Source organism: Protopterus annectens, chromosome 15.part0, assembly GCF_019279795.1.
Source record: "Protopterus annectens isolate FY-2018-M chromosome 15.part0, PAN1.0, whole genome shotgun sequence".
NCBI lineage: Eukaryota > Metazoa > Chordata > Ceratodontiformes > Protopteridae > Protopterus > Protopterus annectens.
This window is the reverse complement of record NC_056749.1, coordinates 283,783,579-283,803,051: the sequence shown is the minus strand read 5'-3', so window position 1 is coordinate 283,803,051 and position 19,473 is coordinate 283,783,579. Positions and strand designations below refer to the sequence as shown.

Below are 19,473 nucleotides of genomic sequence, written 5' to 3'. Positions count from 1 at the left end.
CTTTCTAGTTGTTGCAGGTGTCTAGTGAGGTACATCCCAAATGGGGCATTGTACTCTATTATGGGCCTAATGAGTGAGGAGTAAAGGGGCACAATCACCTCCTTGGATCTGGATGAGAAACCCTTTGTGATCAGGTGTGCCACATAGAAGGATTTCCTGACCGTTTTGGCTATGTGGTTATCAAAGGAGAGCATGCTATCTACTTTGGTACCGAGATCCCTAATTACTTCTTCTGTACTTAGTGGATTCCCATCTGTGTGGTAGTTTGTAGGTACTTGGGATTACTATGCATGTTTTGGCATTTAGCTTGAGGCCCGTGACTTTGACACCAGGTGTTTGTCTCTGAGAGACCCTTTTGCAGGATGTCTGTCAATTATTGCACCCAATTTACAGTCGTCTGTGAACTCCGCCTTTGCCTGTACGTCGGACAAATATATACTGAACAGATCCCAGGACTGACCCCTGTGGGACTCCGCTTGTGACTTAGTCAGACATGGCGCCTGCCACTCTTACCATGTGGGTTCTGTCTGAGAGCCAATTGGCAACCCATCTCATGACATAGGGGTTAATATTTAAGCTGGTGAGTTTGTCTATGATTCCTGAGTGTGGGATGGTGTTGAACGCCTTGGCGAGGTCCAGATATTTTGTGTGGACCACCTTCCCTTCATCTATGGCCTTGGTGACTGTTTCAAAGAACTCTATCAAGTTCAGGAGGCAAGATCTGCTTTTACCAAAGCCGAACTGGGTGGGGTCTAGTGACTGGAGGTTCCCAATGTCCCTGTTAATGAGCTCCATGATAATGCGTTCCATGGCTTTGCAGACCAAGCTAGTCAAGCTTATAGGGCGATAGTTCCCAGGGTCACTTGTGGCACCACCTTTGTGGAGTGGTATGACGGTTGCTGTACTCCATTCTTTGGGTACATAGCCTGTAGAGAGGCTGAGTTTGAATAGTGATTTGAGATGGAGGGTTAGTTCATTTTGAAGCTCGTGTTACGTCCAAGACTAGACTAATTTTCTTACTTGCTGGAAGTGTAATTGGACTTTGTCCACCGTCGGCTGCCCCCTCAGTGCCAGAAACCGTAGCAAAGGAAGTACTCCATGCCCAACAGCACTGGTTCCACATCCTCAGCTTTGGTGAGCTGACATTACTATGAGACTTCAGTATACCGTGGCCTGAAAAAACACTCCGTAAGAAATAGACCCAGATATTTTATCGCTTTTTTTTCGACCAACTACTCCTGACTAAATCTCATTTCCCATGACCAGTACCTACCAGACTACTTTCCTACCATTCTACATCGAACCACTTTCCTCCTTTCCCATACCCTCCCCCCTCATTTGCATTTAATATAATCCTTATTTTCTCTTCCCTAACTGTCCTCCTACCAGTAACTACCATCATATCTTTACCTTAACTTCTCTCCCTTACTTGTAACTCTGTCTCTTCCTACTAGAACATATATTAACTCTGTCCTACTCTCACCTATTTCCATATTTTTGCTGCAACTTCTGTCTCTACCTTATCTTTATTTCCACCTGCTTTGTTCTGTCCTCACCTGTCACCTCCTATCCCTGTTCAGCTGGTTTCACTAGTTAACTCTTTGGCCTACTGCCTAAGCCCATCTGTCCTTTGGATTTTCCTTGTCCTTCCCTTGCGTCCAGTTTCAGTCTGCATTAATGCTTTGTTAGGATTTGTTCATTGGTGAAAAATGACTCCCTAATTTGATTTCTGTATTTAATTTTTCTGCACTGTTTCAACTGTTGGTTGTTTATGTAGTACTGTAGCAACTTTATACTTTTTTAACTTTTTTGTATCAAATGCCAGTATGTGTATATATTTTATATATATATATATATATATATATATATATATATATATATATATATAATTTGGTCATACTCTATTCAGTGTAGTTCAATGCAACTGTTTTCTTGTATGTATGTAATTTTGTAGTTATCCAAGTAATTTTAATTGCCTATGATGCTTCTCTTGTTGGGCCTTCACTGAAAATGTGCTGTGTCCCAGTCGGACTTTCCTGGTAAACAAATGTTGAATGAATGAATGAATGAATAAAGTAAAAACAGCTGTAAGACCAGATATACATTTGGGTACCACTAAATACACCACAAATACAGAGGGAGCGAGTCCAAGCACCAGCCAACCTTTCCATCAAGGAAGTACAAGCCAGTGTTGGTAGTACCTATAGCTGTCCTTATATTAAGACTCTTATAATTACCCAGTTGATGGCACTGGTTCCAAAGTATCAACCCAAATTAGAGAAGCCTTGACCCCAAGGAAAATATTATTGAATCATTTAGCACAATGCTCCTAAACTTGACAGATGCACTTTTCTTTGCAATGTATGGACAGAAAATTACATCCGCCATGAATCATTTGAGCTGTATGCTAAAGTGTAACCTTCAAAGACTACACACAGAAAAAGATGTCCTAAACTTGCGATTCCAAGTCTCTGTGTGCACATGGAAGTCAGAAATGCATGTGAGAATGTGATGAGGAAAATCAAACAAAACTGGTTTTGGCCTTTAACGATGCAGTTTAATACCTGGCAAGTACCTCTCATTATCTTCAGCCTCTGGTCATAATATTGACTCCCCTGGTGGAGATAATGGCCTCTGGGATAGGATGGTGGAGTGAGAAGGGATTTGGTATATTTGGTAGTGGGGGTGGACAAGCAGCATATGTACTGCATGCATGCATGCATTAGAATTGTCTGCCCTAGCCCTACCCCCCCAGTATGCTAAGCAACATAATCCTAGGTGGGTCTGCAGTAACACCATGAAGGAAATTCCCCACTCGGTGCTGTGACATGACCCTCTTTGCCTGCCCACCTACCTTGACAGTCTCCTCCCAGCTGGTGGTATCACCACCAGTGTATATGGCCTATGTGACCCCCACTCCCTTCCTGTGAGACTCCATACCTTTTCACCTGGAAAAAGACCAGCAGACATTGTCACCTCATTCCTCTTTGACCTGTCAGTGGTTACTCCAGCAGCAGGGCCACTTGTTGAACTGTAAAATGCAGCACCTTTAATGTGATTGCATATAGACTGGGAGATGGAGAAAGGCATCCTCCAACATGCACAAATTTTCTAAACATGAGCAGAAATTACAGCTGCAAAGTGCTTGATTGTCCAAGACTTCTAGGCCACACACTGCATAGCCAGTTAGAGAGAACATCTCTCCACATTACAGACCAGGATCACAGTCTATGTACTTTGATTTGGTACTGTACTGACTGCGAGTTCTCTGGGTGCTGCTTTGCTTTGCTGTCTTAAGTTTTCCTTGCATTACTTGGTAAATTTCCTCTACCAAGCTTCCATCAGCTTAACTTGAAAAAGATGTCCTTTGTTTTTATCTTGTACATATCCATCCTACTGTCCTGCTCCTTTTCTTCTCAGTCTTGCATTTGTTAGGTGGTATTGTTCCCACATCCTCTTTATGCATTTGTCCTGCAACGATGGATCCAAACGTGTACATGCTAAGGACCTTTTATCTCCCTTCATAAGATCTGTTACCCTGCACCTTATTTTTACTTTTCCCAGAGTTACTTAATCTGCTGCCTTTACAGTAGTGCATCCACTGAGACAGACATTTTATTTTATGTGTTTTCCTTTGCTGACTGGATTAGCTAGGAGAGACCTATAGTGGTATATATACTGTTAAGGGAAATATGGTCAGGGCATCCTGGAACTTCTACTCTTTGTAGTAGGGGAAAGCATTTGTGTGTGACACAGCTGACTTCCTGTTCCTGTCCCAGGCATAGAGGCACCCTGGTGAAATGGGGAGAAAACATGGCTGATTCAGCTTTTGGTGAAACTGGAATGAAAGTTGCTGAAAATGTAGTTGAAAAAATGGTAGAATTGCTACCAGAAGTTTTTTCTGATAATGTGGGTGCAGAAAAAACAGTGACATTGGAGGAAAAGGAGATTGTAGCTGAAACAGAGATGTATTCGGAAGAAAACTTTCAGAGGAGAGTGAAGGAGAGACCATTACCTCTGATAAATGCATAATTACAACCTTTTAATTGGGGGCGGGGGATTTGTGGGATGATTATTTGGAAGAAATGGTAAACCAATGTGAGCCAGAAAATACAGCAGCAATGTCATGGAGCGATATGGAAAAAATAGAGGAAAAGGAGACTGTGCCAGAAAAAGTTCCAGAGACCAAAACCTATGCACAAACTGTTGGAGAAGCAAGAAAGAAGAAATAAAAGAAACAAAAAAGCATACAGTACATGTGAGCAGTAAAAAAGAATAATTCGGACAATTGTGAGGTTTGGGACTCTGTCATAGCACCTCTGTGTGTCAGAGCAAAAGAGGTAAGAGCATTTATTTTAATTAGAAAAGAGACTTCTTATGACTTGATATTTGAGAATGGACAGGCCATTGAGAATTTTTTTGTATGCATATGAACAAAACAAAAATATTTATCCATGGTCAGAATGTGGTGCAAACTTTACAGACCAAAAATGTTTAGTGATGAACTGAAGTTGATGCAAAAGAACTGAAAGAACGTTTAACTATATGTAAAGACTGAATGGACACTACAGAAATATACAATGAAAGAGGACTATGGACTGTGGGATAGGAATGTGGAGTAGTACTGAAAGTGGAAATGATAGTATTATGCATGTATCTAGTACTAAGATTCATGGTAATAGGGATTTTGTGAAATACATGGTTCATCCAAAGACTTGCTATTTTTGTAGAAAAAGTGAAAATTTAATCAATGAATGTGGTCAAAAATATGAAATGTGATTTTAAAATAAAAAAAATGTGACAATACTGATCAATCATGGCTAGAATGTGAAATGAATGTACGATGAAATGAAGTTCTACTGGAGAACGAGAAGATTGTTAATACAAGAACATGTACAAAAGGGTGTGACTAGAGGTTGCAGACGAAGTTAAAGTAACAGGGAAAAGCAAAGATAAGACAGGTAAGGAAGAAAGCTGACTGATGTGCAGTAAGAAATAAAAGAAATTTGATACGATAAAGAGAGCAGAAAAGAGAATTCAAAAATAAAATGCATAAAGAAAATAAAGGAAAGGATACAAATTTTATTAAAATAACTTCTTAAACTGAAAATATTAGCTTTAAATGTAAACAGTATGAAAACTCTTTAAGAGGAGAATAGGTATATTGCAGTGGTATGCTGCAGTAGATGCATGCATTGCTTTAGAAAATATCAAATTATTAACAGAGGAAGAAAGCACAAACTGAAAAACTTTGGAATGGTGAGGTAGTTTGGAATATGGGGAAAGAAATGTGCTCAGGTGTATGTATATTATGTCAAGAAAGCATGAAAGTATAAGATGCAGTGCAGCCATTGTGGAACTATGATGAATTACGGTAATAGACTTGAGATGGAAAGTATGTGTGTGAATTATAGAATTCATATGCATATGTAACAAAAAAGAGAAATTATGTTTAAAAATGTTTGTGTAAATATTAACATTATAGTGGTGGGTGATTTTAATTGTAATTTAAGAAAAAAAATTGATATTAATGGTTTAAGAAATTATGAGAAGTGGGTAAAGTGTATGGGAGAATAACCACGGGCCCTACAAAAGGAATTTAGTTAGGACAGATTTTTTTTAATATCTGATTATTTAAAAGTTAAATTAAGTGTGCTGGATTTTCAGATCATGTAGCTATATGGGTTTAAGTACAGGAAAATGTATATGAATAGGAAAAGGAATAGTGAATTAACGAAAATGAATTAGATTTAGAAGAGAAAACCACTCGCAGAATTATGGGAAATTATATGAATATATGAGTTTTATGAGAAATTGAACTGTTTGGCTTAATTTTAAACACAAATATAAAAAGTGTTTTAGACTGTATAAGGAAGAAAAGAAAGAGATTGTCAGGAAACATTCAGAGACTTACTAGAGAAGAAAAAATCCTTGTCATTTTATGAAAAAGAGAAATATTTAACTTGTTATATAAACAAAATATTGTTTATAAGGAAAGAAAGGAGAGTTGGCACCATATTTGAGTAAAATAAGGAAAAATAATGAGAATTAAAAAAATAAGAAAGATAAGCAAATAATACAGCAAGAAGGAATATACAAAATAATTAAAGAATATGTATTGGAATTATTTTTTAAAATAGAAGAAAACCTAGAACAAATTTATAAAGGTGAACATATTAAATAATGAAGATAAGTATTGGAACAAAAACAGCTATGAAAGAATTGAATGAAATTTTAAAAGATGTTAACATGAATTCTGCAACAGGACTGGATGGAATTGAATGTGGTATGTATAAAAAATGGAGTGGCAAAAAGTTTTATAAAAGTTCTGAATGAAATGTAGAAGCAAAGGTTATGATGGGGGATACAAGTAAAGCCTATGACAATATTCAGTATAAATCATTATGGGGAATTTCGCAGGCATAATGTAAGCAAAGAAATATTACAAGTAATAAAATCTGTTCATGAATAGAACTATGTGAAACTAAATATAAATGGCTGGATTGGGGAAGAAATAAAAATAGAATGTGGAATAAAGCAGGGCTGCCCAGCTAGTAGTGTAATTTCCTCATGGAAACTAATAACGTGAAGTAGCACTGGATACAAAATTATGAAGTACAGTTGCCAATGTACAGTTATGTAGATATTGTACTAATTAAGTATGGATGGAAGAAGTTTTTGAAAATAAGTATAAATGAAAACAAATGTTAAGTATAAATACAAAAGTGAAGGATTTGGTTTTGAAGGTGTGATAAGGGGGTATTGAGTTCATTGAAAAATATATAGATAGATTAGGAATAATATTTGGAAGGAATGAATAAAAAATGTGATTGTACTTTAAGTAAAAGATATGACTATTTTTTGGAAATCATAAAGAAAAAAAGCACACTTGTTGAACACCATGGTAATAGGAAAATTGCTTGTGTTGCCAACATCCTATATGATTGCTGTAAGTATGAAAAGGAACTAATGATTATATTTTCTTTTTATATGGGGTTCTAGCCTGAATCCAGTCAAGAGGGATTCTGTATATGAAAAGAGCAAGAAGGCTTGGGTGTAATAAACCCAATAGTACGTGCAGCATCTTTAATTTTATATGAGCGATTAAAAGGAATTATGAAGGAAACTAAAACTTTGAAAGAAATGATAATATATTATAAATACAAAGAATTGTGGGAAGGAATGAAAGTTAGAAAAAAGAAAACAGCATTGTAAATAAAGAAATGAGTACCAAAATAAAATTGTGGAAAAAAAATGTGAGAAAAATAGAAAGGAATGGTACTGTAAGCATTTTATTGCATTGATCCATGGAAGGATTTAGAAATGGATAAAAAATAGCCATAATGATGAGATACAATAACTATAAGAAGATTAAAGAATGTAATGATTTTTTTTATGGAGATTGTCTATTCGAAAATTTCCGGGCAAGGCAAATGTGCTATACAAGAAAAAGCAAGATAGAATATGTAGTAAATGTGGAGAATTTGAGCTTACCGAGCATGTGTTTTTGAAATGTTGAAAGAGTTCATTTTGTGCAAAGAAATATGTAAACATAATAGGGTGAAAAGTTTGTTAAAATTTGAGCAAATTGTTATGGACGTAATAGAATTTGGTTAATATGGTGCACAAAAACAGGAAGAAGTGAAAAAAGGACAGTAATATTTTGTTTCATGGACTATATGGAGCGAGAGACTAAATGAAATTTAAATACAATGGAAAATGGACTTTGACGAAGATTCTGGAGAAAATAATGTTTTGGTTATGGATAAGAGTGTGGGGGATGCTTAAACTGAAGTTTATAATGTATGGGGATATGTAAATATGTAATGTGTATATATCGGTAAAAAAATACTCTTTGGAGCTGCTAGATGGTGCTAGTGGGCTCCTACAGCAGCAGGAAAAGAGGCCTATGGGAAGCAGCAACATGGTGGAGGAGTGAAAAGCTATGGAAAGTTTAAAGGTGGAAATTGAGAATTTGGAGGAAAATTTGTTTGATATGGAGCATCAGAACACAGATAAACATTTCTGTGTGGTGGATGATGCAAATAAGCAGTGGTTAGCTGTCTCAATGCAAAATGAAATAAGTGAGTCTGTTGGAGTGGTACAAATAACAGAAATGGCATCAGAAGGGCTTGCAGATGATGATCTGTTGAAAATAATCGAGCAGGATGTTCCAGGTGTCAGTTATGCTGTTTTCTGGGGGTGAATTGGCAGATGACCTTTTCGGAAGTACTGAGGATGGTAATGTAGAAAAGGAGCAAAGTGATGTGGTAGCAGTGAATGCATCGGCTAAAACTCCTCCAGCAGTCAGACAGTAAAAGAGAAAAGCAGCAACAAAGTTAGAGGGAGTCTGGTTTTGTGACAGCAGAGAATGCAGTAATTAATAAATGCAACAGTGACAGCAATTAAACTGTAAGAACTCTTTTTAAAAGAGAAGACCAGCTGTGAGAAGAAAAACAAAAAACTGACACCGCAATAGACCGATGCTGTTTATGGGACAGGTTTGTAAGTGTTACGGGTTTTAAAGCTCAAGAAATGTGGACTTTTATACGTATATAAGGACAGCGCCTTTTTGTGACATTTGAAACCAAAGGACTGATGATGAAATTTCTTGAACTGTGTAACAATAAGGATATTTATCCATGGTAACAATTATTTGTTTTCCATTAGTAACTTAAAAGTTAAAATATTGCTTTGCAGTTGAGAACTAATTATAAACTGGAAGAAGAGGATATTAAAAAAATGCAGGTAAGGTTTGTGTAAAAGTGATAATATTGTGAAAGTTAGAGAGGAGAGAAACTTGTGGAATGTGGGGTGGCGGTTAGCTTTTTGGAAATATGAAAATAAAAATGGCAAAACACTTGCCAAGTGTTATTTTTTTGGTTGGTCATAGGACATTAAGATATGCTGGCCAGCCTTAAGCCTTGTTCCTTTTCCGGGGACCTTTCTCATTTTATTTATTATTTAATTACTGTGACAAGATATAGTGTAACTAGTGTGGGGAGAAAGGTTATACAACAAGAAGGTATGTGGCTGACTGAAAAAAAAATGGGGGGATACTTTCAGATGGACTGTCAAAAGTAAACTGTAAATGAAAAAGAAGGGGGGAAAAGGAAACAGAAGAACCTACATAGACAACGAGAGGTTGGTGCAGTAGTTAAGCTAAGTGAAGAAGAAAAATATGGAGGATTAAAGAGTAGAGAGAGTGCCTGCAGGAAGAGAGGTCTGGAGAAAGGATTGACGCTGATTATTTTTTGAAGTTCTAGCTAGTGAAAAATCTGATTCTAAGGCTCAAGGATTATTTGTCCATAAACCCAGCAAAATGTTCATTAGGAGAAAGAGTAAAATAACACTTAAAACTATTTCTCCTAAATTTAAAAAAAGAAAAAGCAACACGTTTAGAGTACTTTCAGTAAATGTTAACAGTATTAACACCATAAGAAGGATAGGAATACCGGAATGGTGTGCTACTTGTGATGTGGGTGTTATTTTCTTAAAGTACATAAGATCCATGACAAGTGAAGAAAGTCTGCAAACAAAAGAATTGAGGGGATGTTGTATAGTGGTTATGTTGAATAAAAAAACAGTAAAACTACTAGATGTAACATTGGTAATGATGGTAAGGCTAACTGTTTGTGAGGTGGAGAGAATATTTATAGAATTATAGCATTATATACATATATAACTAGCAAAGAATGAGGGAATTTTTAATCAAATAGACTATGCGACGGTTAACATGCAAATTATAATTGCAGGAGACTTTAATTGTGACTTAAGGGAAAGATGTAAAAAAAAATACAGCGAGTATTAAGTAAATGATAACATTTGGTAACTTGCTTGTGTGGAACAAAAGTCAGTGGACTTATGGGGGGTACTTGGATATGAAACTGATTTATTTTGTATTATTGGAAGATCTGGGTATAGCAGATGGTTGTAACAGCTTTTTCAGACCACTTAGCAATATGAATGAAGGTAATAGAAGAAAGGGAGTAAGTAAAATTAGGAAAGGGAATAAAAATTATGGGATGAATTTGGAGACTGGTAGGTATTAGTTATGGAAGGATCATTTAACATTTGAAGGAGTTCTTCAGTAAACAGGATGGTTTTAAAAGGGTTTGGTGAGGGTATGTGTTTTTGCAGGTTAAAAGTGACTTGTGATTGGTTGTCTGGGAATAGTATTTTTCTTTTGATATAACGAAAATGATAGTGTTGGAATGAGGTAAGGTGCAGGAGCAAAATGAGGGCAGATGAAGCAAGGTGGAGCAGAGTAGGAAGGAATATTGCAGCTCCAACATCAACAAGGAGGAAGCTATTCCCTTTGTCTGTTGTAAGATTTGTCTGTATTGCTTTGATCAACAGGAAGGCAGCTTGAGTTAAATGGAGTTTATTAGAGTCTTGTCTATGGGTGTAAACTCAATCACTGGTGTTTAAGTAAGTTTATTGATAGAATGTGGAGGCTTTAAGCTGAGCTAAGGTGCAATACAGCTCTAATAGAATTGAAAACACGCTTGTTGCCAGCAGTATTTTAAACTAATTTTAGAGTAAATTCTTCAATTACTTGTGACACTAGAATGAAAAATCATGCTCACCAAGGGAAAACCCATTAACTGTAATCGGGACTGTAGGACGGGGCATTTATACAGCTGTAACAATCGGCATCCTGTATGTAACATCTTTATCTTTGTGTCTTTTGGCTTTTCCCGGTTAGGGGTCACCACAGCGGAACTCCAGTCCGCTAATGATTGGTAGTTGATTTTTACGTGCCGAGTTACCAGCCCTGACGCACAACCTTCAACAAAGGTACGCCCATTCACGCAGGTCTCTACGCAGAAGACGCTCTAGCTGAGAATCGAACCAGACAGCGCCTTACTGTGAGGCGACAACGCATCTTAATCTACTTGTGGCTTTTATTTAGGTGTTGCCCACTGTGGTCTGTGGATTTATGCTTGATATTGGGGGATCACCAATAAATTGACTGGACCGGTGAAGAGAAGAAACTGCTAAAGTTGAGTATGCAGAATAAATGTGCGAAGGGAGCAAAAGCAGTCCAGCGATAAACCAAACAATGGTAAATAATGGTAATAGCATTTAACGTATCACAAATTTATTTTCGTAGAGCACGTTTTCGTCTCACCAACACGGGAAACTTCTTCAGAAAATGAGTATTAAAACATCCAAGACAAGTTTACACTTAAGTTTTAAGAAATTCAAAAAAGTTCCGCCCATAAGCAATTCCATGCTGTTAACCAATCAAAAGTACACACAAAGTTAAAGGTACTATCAGCTGTGGGTGCTTAGTCGGGCTTGTCTAAGCAATTCAAATAAAATTCAAATAAATGAATAATACAAGAAAATCCAACATAAATCGTCATAAAGCAATACATAAAATAATACATAAAATATTGAATAGAATATAAAATGTAAGGTAAATGTTTTACCATTCACTAAAATGACTAAGCTCTAGTGTGTGCAATAATCACAGGACTTGTATTAAAAGTCATCGTCTGATTTATCAGTATATAATAAACATGAAAATTAATAGTAATGGCTCAGGTAGAAACTAACTAGTTGACTGTTTTTTATATATACCTTGTTACCTGTTTTTTGCGCGACTTGTATTATTCATTTATTTGAATTTTATTTGAATTGCTTAGACAAGCCCGACTAAGCACCCACAGCTGATAGTACCTTTAACTTTGTGTGTACTTTTGATTGGTTAGCAGCATGGAATTGCTTATGGGCGGAACTTTTTTGAATTTCTTAAAACTTAAGTGTAAACTTGTCTTGGATGTTTTAATACTCATTTTCTGAAAAAGTTTCCCGTGTTGGTGAGACGAAAACGTGCTCTACGAAAATAAATTTGTGATACGTTAAATGCTATTACCATTATTTACCATCGTTTGGTTTATCGCTGGACTGCTTTTGCTCCCTTCGCACATTTGTTTTGAATCTACGGAGTTTTAACTAATTTTTTCGTTCATGAGTATGCAGAATGCCCGTTTAGAACTCTGGATACAACATGCAACCATGTATTGGTTAACTAATAAAAACACTACTAACTCTGGCTGTTCAGATGACTTTAAAAAAGTTCATTTTAACTTGGCTGATTATGTGTTGATATTGGGGTTGATAGGATCTTGTTAACAGAAATCTTTATATCAAATGCAAGAATTTATGACTGTAAAAACCCATATTGCATTTCCCTGCATTAGTCACTTTGTACCTTTCCCACATTTAGATACCATTCGCTGCTAATATAGCTGGAATTCAACATTTAGCAGTAGTGATGCTCTGTCGAGCATAAAAATTGCATTCATGATGAGCAAGTAAATATATATAGATATATAGATATATAGATATATATATATGTGTGTGTTTGAAATTGGTCATTTAACAGTACATTTAGACGTAATAGACATAGTAACACAGTAATTTACAGAAGCATCTCAGAGAATTAATAAAAGCAGTGCTAAAATAAATAAGAACTATGTGGTGCTAACTCTAAAACAATAAAAACTTTGACCAGTCTTCATTAAACCCTTGACAAAATAAGCCAGAAACTTACTCTGCATGAAAACACCTTTTAGAGTTGCTTTTTGAGATTTTTCTGTATCTTGCTGGAAGGAGTTTGGGGATAGGAGCAAGCCACCATGATTAAGTAAACGCACTAAACCACATTGGGGCATACAGATTATCTGAGAATTTGAAAATGCTTATACTATGGGATACAAAAAAGCCAGTAGGGTGATAAACTATGACTGTATTCATAGCACATTAATGTAGCTTCAGCAACAGCAAAAGCAGTCTGTGGAGGAGGCAGTTACCAGTTTCTGTGGTAAGATTCCCCTTACTATCTTACTTTATCAGTTTGTGGATTTTTTTAGGTGCCCTCTTTAGCCGATTTGTTCCATGAATTAGTTGCCTGGTCTGGTTGAGGAAAGGGAGGCAGAAAGCCAACATGCTTAATGCTCATGGAGCTCAAATCCTGTGGTATTGAATCACATTGTGCTGCTATTGATAGGTCCCATGCCCCCCCCCTTCCAGGCATGAACCACTTTCCTTGGTTTTTATCCCATTTGCAGAGTTCTGTACTCAAAACTGAATTGTCCGTATGGATTGTAGTCGTAGTTGTCTGGTGCATCTGTGAGAAAATGATGTACCTTCTTTTGGTCCAGGCTTCAACTATTATGTCATTCTATAGATAAAATCTATCCCTTTAGCATTTACATTTGTGTGTGTAGTTACTGGAGGAGTCTTATCAGTATTTCAGTTTTTGCAGTCTGAAATGAGGACTGTGCCTTGTGAGTAAACACTTGTATGTTTATGTAAATATACACGTATGCAGGCACTTAACTTAATGATCAAGTTTGCTATGGTATGATGCATATCCGTATAATTCAGAGATGCAAGACATATTCACTCATTGGGCACTAGTTCCCTTTATTACTTCCTCATAAGTATAGGCATTAACTCCACTCAAATATCCCTTTTATTTCCCCAAAACAGAATGCATATAGCCTACTTCAGCTTGCTTTTGACTTACCTTGGAGCTCAAGGGATGTGTGATTTTTAACTGCAGAATACATTTTGCAGAAATGGCAGTTGGGATTTAAAAATGATTTTGCCAAACCAGCGAGGCTGTTTTAAGAATTGTCTGGGTGTTGGAAAATCAGAGATTATTGTACACCGTACGTAAGGTATTCTACTGGCAACAGAGTTTGCAGTGAACAGGATCATTTAGACAAAGGCAATACAAGTATGTAGTGAATGTAATGTGCCTCTGCAATTTCTGATGCGGGTTGGTCTTGCTTATGTGTTATTGTTCAGCACTGAGTTACTGAGTTGTTTTTCCTCTACTGCCTAGGTAGAAGGAGACGAATATGCAGAGCTGCTGTCTTTACACGATTCTGTATATGCCCAGGCTTATTCTTGGTTTAACTCACTAATGCAACTACTGAAGAATCGAATTCTCAGCCATTTTGGTGCAATGCCTCCCAAGGATTCAGATCCCCAGGTATCTATACAGCTTGCTGTATTTCTCTGTTCAGTAGAGTTTTGTGTGATAGTCATGCACTTTTAATATTAGTTTTACAATCTTTACAAAAGATAAATCACCATTCTAGTATGTGGTCTGTAAAACTGTTCCTCAGGCATGTGGAATCTCCCACTTCCTGTTAAATGTATGTAAACTTTCTGTAATTTCTATAGTAGCTCTGGAACTATAGTACTCACTTGCATAAAGTGGAAGGAAATTATCTAGCAGTTTGATTTCTTATGTGAGGCAGCCTGAACTATTGACTATAAGTGAACAGTCATGTTTAGTTTCATCTTCATGAAAGTGTACCTGCAGTCATTGTGTCTGTGGGCTAAATAAGGAACATCAAGGTAGAATTTGTTGTCTGATAAAAGCTGCACCCCTGCTATGTAATGAGCCTTTTAGTACCAAGGGTGTACACTCTTACAGAAAATAAACAGAGCTCTTATTCTATTTATAAAATGGACCCTCCCTCTGCAAAACAAACAAGGAAATAATCAGTAGGTATATCCAATAGGAGGATGAAAACATATTGCAAGAGGAAAATAATAAATCGTTCTGATTGGAGTGCTTCTCTGTCACTCACACAAATATGCTTTTTTAACAGCTGGGTAGAATCAGCCTTGTATAGCTGCGGAACTGCACAGAGTAATGTATTCGGCTTCTGTGATGTGGTATATCCTGTGACATTTTAGTCATCCTCAAAAAAATGTGTGTAACTGCATTAACAGCTTATCTTTGCATCTCTCAGCAGCAGTACATATTGGAGAGGTCTCGGTCACACACACACACACACACTTGCTTAAAGATGGGCTAATAGCAACACTTTGCTAGAGATCTGCAGAGAGTATCATATTTAACTCCTATTTGACTCCCATATGATTCAGTCAGTCCTGCTAAGCAGCCATCCACAGTGAATCTTCCCAATAGCATGGTATGCGATTATGAAGGAAAGTGTCTAACAGATTTTCATTTATCCATTGATGCTTCTTGACTGATTAAATCCCACTGACTGAGCCTGTGACCCTTATTCATTGGAGACCTAAGGTGGCCAAGGACACTTGGAGTAAGAGTAGGGGAGTTTTTCAGATCATTCCTGTTTGAACATTGAAATACATCCGAGATGCTACCAGCTTAACAGAGCTGCACGACCTTCTCAGTACCTAAATGTGTATCAGAATGCTTGGTTGGGGGATAGAACGCAACCTTCTGATTCTACCTTCAGATGTAGTTTGTGTCATTAAACTTAAGCAAAGGCATTGTGTAGTGTTTCGCTGCTGTTTTGGATCACTATTGTAAGTGTATGGCTTGTTACTAACATTAAGGGGAGGGTACTTATAAGATAGGTAAGAATGAGGAAATTCCGTTAACAGTTTGTGTAGCATGAATAATCTGCCATGTATTGCCAATAGTCATGCGTGTGTAAAAATATTCCATTTTAGATAACTATAAGCAAATCCAGTTAGTGCAGAGAAGTATGACACATTTTACAAGCCAGCAGTTCTGTTCTGTGTTTTAATTTAATGTTAAGTAGCTGGGATAGTGAAGCAACATAGAGAGTTAGCTAGCATGCACGCCTCCTGTAACAGCACTCTGTCACATAATTTCTAAAACTGAACAATATAATCACTTTATTTTACTGTTCTATTCTAGTACAGCTTTGCTGTAAGAAACTTCCTTTTCAATACAGTTTTTAAAATCTCTCTGTGCAGTTAAGACCAATGTAGACACCATCTTTTAATGCAAATGCTTTAAAATTTTTAGTTTTCACTTTGTTTCTTGCCAACATCTCAACAAAGCAATCAGATTTCCCGTTTAGACATCCCACACAGAAATGCAAAGTATAAGAAATAGCCAGGGAATTGTTATGGCTAGGCTTGTACAGACCCTAGGACCGATAGCCTAGTACCAACCTATGAACCTATAATGATGAACCTTTTACCTTTTTAGTACCAACCTATGATGAACCTTTTACCACAGCCACAGAGTTTTGACTTAGAATGTCTCTGTTCCAGCATTCTGGAAAGAACCCTGTCAAAGGCTGCCATCATAGCCAGAGAGTGAGTGAGTTTATAAGTTTTGGGAGCAAAAGTACAATTTTAACTGAATCAGAAGATATAGTGTCTGGAGAGTTTTGCATGGTTTGTAAAGTACTTTTGTTACACAAGGTTTTGAATTACTTACGCTCAACTAATCCCATCAGTGTTTAAGTTTAATGACACACGTTGATCAGATTGTTGTGCCAGTATCAATTCTTATCGTATATGCTGTTAGTATAAAATGTGTGGTCACAGATGAAGTGGGAGTCTTGTGTAGGTAGTGTTTTATTCCCTTTAAACTAGTAGAGACAAAAGTGGTGAACCAACCACCTGGAACGTTCAGCAAAACTGTTCATGAAACTGCAATAACTTCAGTTGAGTAAGAAAATGATGCTCCGTTGTAAAATCCAAGCAATCTTTTATTAGAAACAAAAAATAAGCGCTTTCACGTGGTAAATCCACGCTTCTTCAGATTTCATTTAATCAGTGTAGAAACGCTATTCTTTATCCTGCCAAGCGCGGGAAATCAATCAATTAACTAGACAATTTCAAAATTAATTCAATTAAATATGCGTTGCTAAACATTAAAAGATTCCATTGTGTTGCAAACACCTCAGTGCTATACACATATACACAACATGAAAAAACAAGATCAACATTATCTATAAGCCCTAAAGCTATGCCATATTTCTTCCGATCATGTCAAATACTGATGCTCCCTTTGTAAACACATAGCGATAGCTTTCATTGCCAGACAATTAAAATGCAGAGCTATCCTTGTACTAAATCTCCTACGAGATACATGATATAATAGTACTGGGTAAAAAACATAAACAACAAGCCCAACTGTCAGAGAACATGATGATGAAAACAACTGTACAGATCACGACCAAAAAACTTCCTGCACAGATGATGATGGATCCTCAGTATGTACATAATAGCTACGAGGACCCCAATCGCACATTATTTTATCTGAATATATATTTATATTACTATATACATATTTGACTCAATCTCAGAAGGTAATGAGTGGCAAAGGCCATAACTAACTTATAAGCAAACATTTATTTTAACTAAAAAAGAACAAAAAAGAACAAAAAACTAAGCGGAAAAGTTATCACATTTCCTTGGGTAACATTTTTAAAACACTGCTTATTAATGCACAAATACATCGCTAATATGTTAAAACATTAAAACTGCGAACTGGGCTTATTTTCCCATTACAAAACAAAGCTCATGTCTTCAAGCATGCCTAAAGAAGAATTAGGAGCCCACTTAACACCAGGGATCAATAGTTCTATATCCATAAAGCCAGTCTTGCTATCTAGATAGAAAATTAATCTTTACCATTAGATATACAGTTGGGGAAGATAGGGACCCTTATATTTGGCTATTACTGGCATGTTATGTATGTAGCATAGGGCTTATCATAATCATAATCCTATTCTTTCCTAATTTCTGATCTGCTCTTTGATTCAGTATGTAGTATACTTATTTTAGATATAGATGCATCCATGTAATTATTTTGTGCTTTAGTTTTCAGTTTTTTTCTAACTCCATTATGAATTGAGAACTAACAGCGTTTGGTTTTCACCACAGGTTTTTATTAGGACATTCTTCACAGTGTGCCCTCTGTGAATTTATTTTTGGTAATGCGGTTTATTTATTTATTTATTTAGTTATTTATTCAGTGTATTCAGGCCTATGCACTTTTGTATTTTTGTACTTTAGTTATAGCCATGGAATGAATAAGTTTGTATATAGTTATTCACTGATTATGACATCCGGGTTATGTAGTATGCTTTACAACATACACATATACCTTGAATTGTTAAGATTTAGGCATGCTTGAAGATATGAGCTTTGTTTTGTAATGGGAATCTAAGCCCAGTTCTTAGTTTTAATGTTTTAACATATTAGTGATGTATTTATGCATTACGAAGTAGTGTTTTAAAAATGTTACCCAAGGAAATGTGATAACTTTTCCGCTTAGTTTTTTGTTCTTTTTTGTTCTTTTTTAGTTAAAATAAATGTCTGTTTATAAGTTAGTTATGGCCCTTGCCATTCATCACCTTCTGAGATTGAGTCAAATATGTATATAGAAATATAAATATATATATTTAGATAAAATAATGTGTGATTGGGGTCCTCGCAGCTATTATGTATATACTGAGGATCCACTATCATCTGTGCAAGAAGTTTTTTGGTCGTGATTTGTACAGTCGTTTTGATCATCATGTTCTCTGGCAGTTGGGCTTGTGTGTATGATCTTTTTACCCAGTACTATTATATCATGTATCTCGTAGGAGATTTAGTACAAGGATAGCTCTGCATTTTAATTGTCTGGCAATGAAAGCTATCGCTATGTGTTTACAAAGGGAGCATTAGTATTTGACATGATCGGAAGAAATATGGCATAGTTTTAGGGTTTATAGATAATGTTGATTTTGTTTTTTCATGTTGTGTATATGCGTATAGCATTGAGGTGTTTGCAACACAATGGAATCTTCTAATGCTTAGCAACGCATATTTAATTGAATTAATTTTGAAATTGTCTAGTTAATTGATTGATTTCCCGCGCTTGGCAGGATAAATAATAGCGTTTCTACACTGATTAAATGAAATCTGAAGAAGCGTGGATTTACCACGTGAAAGCGCTTATTCTTTGTTTCTAATAAAAGATTGCTTGGATTTTACAACGGAGCATCATTTTCTTACTCAACTGAAGTTATTGCAGTTTCATGAACAGTTTTGCTGAACGTTCCAGGTGGTTGGTTCACCACTTTTGTCTCTACTATTGTGTTTTTTCTTGGTGAGTGAACCATTCAACAGCGTTACCGGCTTTTCACTCACTTCCCTTTAAACTATTAAGTTCTGTATGGAAGTGTGGCTGGCAGATGCCCTCAGTCCCTATGTCCGTCTAGTTTAAAAAGGACGGGGGTTTGAGAGGAGGCATTAGGAATTAACAATTTACAGTTTCTGAGCAGACAGGCATATATGCAAGTTGTCTTAATATAAGCAGGTGAATTGTGCCTGGCTATGTTACATCAGTGCCAGCGAATTTACAGTGATGCTTTTCTTCTGTTATCAAATAGTCATGTAAGCAAAACTGGGAATAACAGCTATTTTTATTAACAAATGTGTCCATAAGGAGAAGTTAACAAACAATTTGTAATGGAATTATTCTTGAACAAATTTTAATTTTAAGGTCCAGCTGAATCTTTTTAACTGTGAACAAAGGCATAAGCTATGTTTGCAGTGTATGATTTGCTTTGGTTGTTACAACATAGCTGCTGAATGACAGATATGTATTTAAGTTGGGCCTGGGTGGTTTGGAAGCAACTCCAGCTGAGAATTTATGCTGATTTAAGAACATGGCTAAAGAAAGGTATTGAGCAA

At 36.3% G+C, this 19,473-nt stretch overlaps 1 protein-coding gene across 1 annotated transcript in view; it reads left to right on the top strand.

Moving 5' to 3' along the window:
* The window catches only part of LONRF3 (LON peptidase N-terminal domain and ring finger 3), a 203,408-nt gene that overhangs the window by 159,234 nt on the left and 24,701 nt on the right, over positions 1-19,473 (top strand). The window contains exon 10 of the mRNA XM_044057065.1: positions 13,865-14,014. Coding sequence (XP_043913000.1) covers positions 13,865-14,014 — 150 coding nt within the window. The remainder of the gene's footprint in view (positions 1-13,864; positions 14,015-19,473) is intronic.